Below are 7,041 nucleotides of genomic sequence, written 5' to 3' on the forward strand. Positions count from 1 at the left end.
CGACACCCCTCACCCAGAATGTCCGATTGACTTGAAATTATTCACACTTGTCCACTTGGACCTGCTCTACAAAAAAGTCTCCCAGAACCCTAATTGGGTCCGATTTATACCAAATGTGTTAGCGATCATAAATGAAGCTATATCACCTTCTATCTATCGAATGTTTTTTTGATATCTCATTTTGTTCAGATTATATGGACCAACCTCTTAGGTGCGTGTCTTGTTTTTTAATGCTCATTACTTCAACACCATTGGGAGTAATCATTCCAAACTTGCACTACATGTGCACATTGGGAATAGAGGGCGAGATTCCTTTGGCTGTATGACTGGGGACTTTGATCAGAAAGCAGCCAGAACTCAGCAGCCTCCCTCCTCCTTTCTCTGATGATGGAGACACTGCAAGGAGCTGAACTCTGCTTTCCACAACTACTCAACACCTCCTGCAAGAGGCCGATGCAGCATCGCACCGAGAGCATATTCCTTAACATCTTTTTCTCTTCCATGTCTTTTCTCACTGTGGCTCTCAACCTGCTGGTCATCATCTCCATCTCCCATTTCAGGCATGAAGATGAACTTACAAGCATGTAATAGAATATTGTTTATCTCAATATAAAGCAGTTTATTTGACAAGAGTTGGGAAAATAGATATATTGTTAAATTAACACAGTTTAAGAACATTTTGTGATCTGAAACGATTTAAATGGCATGGCATTGAGGACAAATTATATCAATCATAATAGTACTTTTTCTACTATAATTGTTGATAATCAGTGAATGCATTAATGATATTCATGTTGAAATATAAGCTGACCTCCTCCTCTTCTACACACACACACACACACACACACAGTGAGTAGAATACAGAACTGGTACATTTACTGCATCTGTTGCTCATGTCCAGACCATTCTCGAGGACATCCTGGATATTCTTTATTAATTGTTTAATTAATTTTCACACATAAACACAAATGTAACAAAAATCTTGAACATTTTGCAGGAGAAGATGAGTAAGAAAAGGTCTTCAAAGGATACCTCGCCATAGCCTTATAAGAAAAGAAAATTATTAAATAGATAGTCGGTGTTACGAAAATTGATAGGGATGTAAAACTTAGATATTTGCTTTTGGAGATAACTTGATGTTCAATATTGCATTGTATTTTGTCATATTGTGTTGATTCGTGCCTTTTACAGATTATAATGTTCTCATGACTTCTAAACATAATATAATCATTCTTCCTCTCCAGGCAGCTCCACAGCCCCACTAACCTCCTCCTCCTCTCCCTGGCTGTCTCAGACTTCCTTGTTGGCCTCCTGCTGATGCCGGTTCAAATCATCCTTCAAGGGGACTGCTGGCTTCTGGGGAGCATTGTGTGTGCACTTTTTTATTATCTCTCTTTCATCCTCACATCTGCCTCAGTAGGAAACATGGTGCTCATATCAGTTGACCGATACGTGGCCATTTGTGACCCTTTGTGTTACCCCACCAGAGTGACTCCCAAAAGAGTTAAATTCAGCATTTGCCTGTGTTGGATTTGCTCTGTTTTCTATAATGGTGTGATTCTGATGGATTACCTGAAACATCCAGATCAATATCATTCCTGCTACGGAGAGTGTGTGGTTGGAATCGACTCCATAAAAGGAGCCGTTGATGTCTCGATGACCTTTGTTGGCCCCATCGCCGTCATCATAGTTCTGTACATGAGAGTGTTTGTGGCAGCCGTGTCTCAGGCTCGAGCCATGAGGTCTCATATTGCGTCCGTTACACTCCAGGGTTCGGTTCGGGTGACCGCTAAGAAATCGGAGAGAAAAGCAGCCAGGACTCTCGGCGTTGTCGTGGTTGTGTTTATAATATGTGTCTGTCCATATTTTTATCCCTCTTTAGCCAGCCAGGAGATGTCATCAAGTTTGGCGAATCCAATGTTTGGGATCTGGCTGCTTTTTTGTAACTCCTGTCTAAACCCAGTGGTGTATGCTTTTTTCTACCCTTGGTTTAGGAGATCTATTGAACTCATCGTCACACTTAAGATACTGCAGCGTGACTCCTGTGATGCCAACATAATGTAAAGATGGATAAGTTTGATTACAATGGGGGGAAAGGTTGTTCTTGCTACATCACCAACTATTTTTTTAAATTATTTTTTACAAAAGTAGAAATATTGTTTCCATTCCGGTGACTGAATTCAACAACCGTATATGACTAAAATAATGTACATTTTTTCTTCTAAAAACACCTTTTAAGTTTCATGTGAAGATTATCAGGCATCATTCCTTTATGTAAACTAACTAACCTATATGTTTATGTTGTTAAAATTGCCTTATCTATTTTTTTATTTTTTTAGGAGATCCTGGCCCAAGGACAGGGCAGTGATAAAATGTTAGTTTTATTCATTTATTATCGACATTATTATTAATAATGTGTCATTAAGTCACTTAAATGTTTGCTAAAACCATTAAAAATATGTTTTCAAAAGAATGAATGTTTAATCTGGTTCAACTCTGAATGTTTCCATTTTCTAAAACACCTTTAAGTTTCATGTGAACATTAACAGGCCTCATTCATTTGTTCTGAGGATGTAAACTAACCTATGTTTTTTTTCTTCATGTTATTGAAATTGCCTTATAATCTATTTTTATTAATTTTTGTTTATCTTACTAGTTTTAAAACAACAGGAAAACTTCCAGAAGCGTCACTGTTTCATATATTTTTTTGTCAATTGTTTCCAAATCATCAAACATCAGTAGTATGTGAAACACACAACAGATACAGAAATACAAATGTGAAACACTGCAATGACAATAAAGCATAAAACTTTGAATTGATTATGTCACGTTTTTATTGATTGAAATGATTATAACCAAATCAATATTGACAGGTTATCATATCATTTGTTTTGGTATCAAAAGCTATGATGCCAATTTGCAGACAAGTTAAGTTATCAATATAAACGTTATTCGTATTCTTCAAACAATCAATAAACCAGAGGATTCTTACTTGGGTTTTTTTGGTCTGGAAGCAGGTTTATTGAAATACATCCACCCAACTGTGTATTACAATATGTATTCTATTGATATGATTTTTCATAATCTGCTTCACAACAATAAGCCCATGCATTGGAAACTGGGCTCTATGTCAAAATGTGACAATCAGGAGATGGTTATGAACATAACACCTAACATTCCCACTTCCTGAGCAGACAGGAATGTACAAATCCAGATTAACATAATTTAAGCACTTCTTTGTGTATAAAACTCATACGTTCAATTCCTTCACGAAGCGTGATTCAATTCAGTTTATTGTGTACAGCCCAATATCACAAATTATGAATTTTCCTCAGCGGGCTTTACAATCTGTACACATATAGTCCCAGGACCTCACATCGGATCAGGAAAAAATCAACAGAGCTGTGACAGGAGGCCAGGTCCAAAGGAGCCTATGAGACATGATGTCATATAGGGTCACAAAGACTCCCGGAGGAAGTAGAGTTAATAATGTGTGATGATGAGATGAAAATTCATCCATAAGTAGAGAGAGAAAAGAGGAGATAGGTGCTCAGTGTATCCTAAAACGTCCCCCAGCAGCCGATAAGCTTATAGCAGAATACCTAGGGTCTGGACCTGGTGAACCTGATTCAGCCCTAACTATAAGACTATCAAAGAGGAAAGTCTTAAGTCTACTCTTAAATAACGTGACTGTGTCTGCCTCCAGGACTGAAGGTGGAAGCTGGTTCCATAGAAGAGGAGCTTGATAACTGAAGGCTCTGGCTCCCATCCTACTTTTTAAGACTCTAGGAACCACAAGTAGATTAATCAGCATCAATTACAAAGAAATCAAACCACTACAATTGGGGAGCCAGCCAGGAGGGGCTGGCTCCCCAATTGCACTGTGGCCATAGTAGAATTCAACCCACCTGAATATTGGGAAAGAGAGAAAAGAAGCCCTCGTCTGTACAAATGTCATAACGGGTAGATTATGCAACGGGCCTATGGACACAGATTTAGAGAAAGCCCCCCACCTTTCATACAGAGGCAGATATGCAGTATTTAAGCCATTTCTGGCTAAGTTTGTCTCTTTCAACATTTTCCATTTCTTTCTAAATGCATCTTTATACAGGATACCAAAACATCAGCATTAAGGCTCTGGCTCCCATCCTACTTTTTAAGACTCGAGTGACCACAAGTAGCCACGCATTTAGTGAGTGCAGCTCTCGAGTGGGGCAATATGGTACTACATGCTCTTATTAGAGCAGTCTTATAGTAAGAAATTTCAGTAATCTAGTCTCGAAATAACAAAAGAGTGAAAAAAAAATTCTGCATCACTTTCAAACACGATGTGCCTGATTTTTTTTTGTAACGTAGATGAAAAAATGCAGTCCTTGAGATTTGTTTTACGTGGGAGTTAAAGGACAAGTCCTGATTAAAGATATGTCATAAGATGTCGCAGCGAGAGAGGACCCAAATGCCGACATAACTTCTGCCAAACCAATATTTAATTTCAACAAACTAGACAGGAAGACAAAACGTGGACCAAACGGTACGAAGCCACACTGGGCATGAGACGAACAGGGTTTACATACACAGGCAGGCGGAGGTGATTGGACAATGGGGAACGAGACACAGGTGGACACAATGAGGGCGGGGCCAGCAATCACACAGAAGGAACCAATCAGGACCAGGGCAGACAACCACAGGGAGACAGATGACACAAGGACTTCAAAATAAGACAAAAAACAAGACACAAACTTCAGATCCTGAGAAGATAATGCCGAGATTCTTTACAGTGGTGTTGGATGCCAGAGCAATGCCGTCTACAGAAACCACATCACCAGGGGCCGGTATTTCAAAACTTGGAATCCAGATCAGAATGATCCGGATAACCAAATCCCCCTTTCCTCAGCCACGGATCAACCTGATCCATCCCGGTATTTCAAAACTTTGCGTGATTGGATCAGAGTGATCCTGATATCGGCAGATTGGGATTTCCAAATCCGTCCCCGCCCCCCTGGATCAGACAGGAAACCGGAAACGGAGCGAACATTTTATGGAAAAAAGGAGAAGCTGGCACTACTGTTGTCTCTAAATCTAAGTATAATATTGGTCAGTGTTGATGCGTCCTAAAACGAGATGAAAGGCAATCACTATATTGAGTTCACAAATTACGTAAATCCGCACAAAGTTGAAAGAATAGCTCGGCAAAGTCAAATAAAGCCGAGTTCGCGCTAACGCTGCTCCATTGACTTATGTGTTAAGGAGCTAACAAGCTAGTAAAGAGGCTAGCGTCTGTATGTTGCGGTCCACATTTTAATGCATTTACTCGCAATGCATTGTGTGTAGATCTTAAAATGTGTTGTACATATCTCCGATGTGAGGTCCTCGGACAGGGATGTCTATGTGTGCAGTTTGTAAAGCCCTCTGAGGCAAATGTGTAATTTGTGATAATGGGCTATACAAAATACACTCAATTAAGTTGCATTTTTTGGAAACAGTTGTCAACAAAAGAGATACAACCTTAATATGCGTTTTCTTTATAGATGTTTGTGGAAAGAGAAGACAGCCAGTTAACACAGAGCTGCTCCAAATGCAATACCCGTTTAAGCTTTGGCTATGAACATTACGTGTGTGTGCTGAATGCATGTTAATAAATACATTTGACTGATTTTCAACGAATACGTTTTTTTTTTTTTTTTACTTCACTTTTTCACTGTGTTTTCTGAAAAAGAAAGGAACGTGCAAAGAAAATAAACATTGATCAAACAGCAGTCTAGCTATATGTGTATCAAACAATGAACTTTGGGAGCAGTTACACTTCGGCTGGTCCAACCTTTTCATGTAATCTCCCTCAAATCCACCTCTGAGGTGGAATCAGGATAATCCTGATTTTTAGGATCAAACTGATCCAGATTTCCCACCAAAGTTTTGAAATACTCAACAGCAGTGTATAATCCGGATAAAAGGCAGGATTGGATTACCAAATCCGAATCTGAATCTTCAGGATCAGATTTGCTTTGAAATACCCGTTTTTGGGATCTGATCAGGATTTAATCCAATCCAGGAGGATTAATCCTGGTGGATCATTTTGAAATACCGGCCCCAGGTGTTCAGAGTAAAATAACTTCAGTTTTGTCAGAGTTTAATATCAGGAAGTTGCAAGTCATCCATGTTTTTATGTCTGTAAGACATGCTTGACCTTTAGCGAGTTGGTTGGCCTCATCCGGTTTCATTGATATAATTGAGTATCATCTGCATAACAATAACATTTTATGTCGTGTTTCCTGATAATATTTCCCAAAGGAAGCGTGTATAAGTAAATACAAGTGGTCCAAGCACAGAACCTTGTGGAACTCCGTGACTAACGTTGGTGGCTATCGAGGCGTCATCGTTTTCAAATACAAACTGAGATCGATCTGATAAATAGGATTTAAACCAACTTAGTGTGGTACCTTAAAAGCTAATCGACTCATCCAGTCCCTGTAATAGGATGTCATGGTCAATGGTGTCGAATGCAGCACTAAGGTCTAACAAGACCAGCACAGAGATGAGACCTTTATCTGCTGCCATTAAGAGGTCATTTGTAATTTCCACCAGTGCCGTCTCGGTGCTGTGGTGTTTTCTAAATCCTGACTAAAACTCCTCAAATAAACTATTATGATGTAGAAAGTTACACAACTGATTTGCGACCACTTTCTCAAGGATCTTGGAGAGGAAGGGAGGTTAGAGATCGGTCTGTAGTTAGCCAACACCTCTGGATCCAGAGTGGGCTTCTTCAGGAGAGGTTTAATAACAGCCACTTTGAAGGAGTGTGGTACGTGGCCTGTTAGCAGAGACACATTGATTATATCTAATAGAGAGCTGCCAATTAAAGGCAAAACGTCTTTAAGCAGCCTCGTCGGGATGGGGTCCAAGAGACAGGTAGACGTGTTAGAAGTAGAAACCGTCGAAAACAGTTGATCAAGGTTGATGGGAGAAAAAACATCCAAATATACATGAGGGTATACCACGGTTTCCAAGGCCACTCCACTTGAGGACAGATTGGCACTGGTTAAG

The 7,041-nt window shown here is 39.6% G+C and overlaps 1 protein-coding gene across 1 annotated transcript; it reads left to right on the top strand.

Annotated features, from left to right (window-relative positions):
• Positions 1-387: 387 nt before the first annotated feature.
• On the top strand, positions 388-2,064 carry LOC130207387 (trace amine-associated receptor 13c-like). The gene is made up of 2 exons (XM_056435971.1): positions 388-560; positions 1,245-2,064. Exons 1-2 carry the CDS (start codon positions 388-390, stop codon positions 2,062-2,064), a joined length of 993 nt encoding a protein of 330 aa, XP_056291946.1.
• Positions 2,065-7,041: the final 4,977 nt, after the last annotated feature.

This window comes from Pseudoliparis swirei, chromosome 2, assembly GCF_029220125.1.
Source record: "Pseudoliparis swirei isolate HS2019 ecotype Mariana Trench chromosome 2, NWPU_hadal_v1, whole genome shotgun sequence".
NCBI lineage: Eukaryota > Metazoa > Chordata > Actinopteri > Perciformes > Liparidae > Pseudoliparis > Pseudoliparis swirei.

Bases quoted from the DNA above. Each gene is read 5' to 3' on its own strand.
- LOC130207387 (XM_056435971.1), top strand. From the start codon at position 388: ATGGAGACACTGCAAGGAGCTGAACTCTGCTTTCCACAACTACTCAAC. The intron at 561-1,244 runs GCATGAAGATGA...CTTCCTCTCCAG, and splicing joins ATCTCCATCTCCCATTTCAG to GCAGCTCCACAGCCCCACTA.